At 60.5% G+C, this 1,315-nt stretch overlaps 1 protein-coding gene across 1 annotated transcript in view; it reads left to right on the top strand.

Moving 5' to 3' along the window:
* Nucleotides 1-216: 216 nt before the first annotated feature.
* The window catches only part of RHOBTB2 (Rho related BTB domain containing 2), a gene marked incomplete at its 3' end in the record, with an annotated part of 10,221 nt that continues 9,122 nt past the window's right edge, over nt 217-1,315 (top strand). The window contains 1 exon segment of the mRNA XM_014311251.2: nt 217-294. Coding sequence (XP_014166726.2) covers nt 236-294 — 59 coding nt within the window.

Here is a 1,315-nt window from a genome sequence, read left to right as displayed (position 1 = left end):
AGGAGGGCAGGCTGGCAGTGAGACATGGGGACAATGGGGACACGAGGGACAGCTCCGTCCCACACCAGGACGCTGCTTGGCCAGCCCAGAACTCGCCTTCCCAAAACCTTTCTGTCTCCAGGGTGGGGAGGTGACACCGAGTGGGGAGGGGGTGGCTTTAGGATGTGAGTCCGTGTTTGGGGTGGTCTCAGGGATCCCTGTGCCCTCTCCTTGCAGAGCCTGCCAAGAGAAAGCGATGGAAAGCCCAGGGAAGGGCAGCCCTGCTGGGAAGATGACAGCCATGGCTCACAGCCTGTAAGTATCTGCTGCTGCCTCCTCCCGCCCCTGCTCCTGGCACTTCTCCTGCGGCCACTTGCTCTGGGGACTTTGCTCTTTGCTCCCATCCCACCCACGCCACAGCAACGCCTCCGTTCCCTGTGGATGATGTGGAAAACGGCAGAGAAAAGGCAAAGGCAGGGTCCTGGAGCTGCGGGCTTTGGGAATGTGTGGTCTGGGGTTTTTGGGGTGTCCCCCTGTCCTAAATCTCCTTTGTCCAGTGAGGGATGCATTGCCTTGGTCTGTGCCAGCCTTTCAGCCCCTTGCAAGGTGAATGATGCTGGATTTGGGTGGGCAGAGCCAGGAAAGCTGTAGAGGTTGCAGAGCATCCAAGGAGCATCAGGAAACTTGGTTTGGGTTTGGATTGCTGAATCCTGTCCCCAGTGAGGCTGGGCAGGGTCCTGGCAGCACCTGGGAGGGGTGGAAATGCCCCTGGCTTTAAACTGGAGCGTCATAAATTTTACTGGGGATGGAGCAATGTCCACTCATATCTTGGATATCCTGAGGGCTTCTTCATTCCTGGCTGGGGAGGAGGAGGAGGGAGGATGCTGTGGGGTGAAAAGGGGGCTTGGTGTGACCCCCAGAGCTCAGCCTTGGCTGTGCAGTCAGGATCATGGAGCTGGACAGATGGAATTCCTTGGGGACAGGTTCAAGAAACTTAAATTGGAGAGATGAGAGCGGGAAGCAAAAGGCCTTTTAATTACAGCCCCCGCCCCGAGCGAGGGGATGGCGCTGTGCCATGCCATGGGCAGCTGTGCTGTGCCACACTGTGCCAGTCCATGCCGTGCCAAGCCATGCCACAGCGTGGGCTCGCTGGGGAGCAGTCAGCTGAGACTCGTTGTCCTCCTCCCTCGGGGGAGAGGGGCTGTGAGCAGCAGCCACCGCTCCGCAGCTGCTCCCGACCCCTTTCCCCGGCCCGTGCCCTCCTCGGTGCCTCGGTAACCTTCTCTCCCGGGAGGGAGGCCCGTGCGAGCCCGGCAGCCGGAGCGCTCCGCCCGCG

Source organism: Geospiza fortis, unplaced genomic scaffold (assembly GCF_000277835.1).
Source record: "Geospiza fortis unplaced genomic scaffold, GeoFor_1.0 scaffold1250, whole genome shotgun sequence".
Lineage (NCBI taxonomy): Eukaryota > Metazoa > Chordata > Aves > Passeriformes > Thraupidae > Geospiza > Geospiza fortis.
This window is presented reverse-complemented; position numbering and strand designations above follow the sequence as displayed.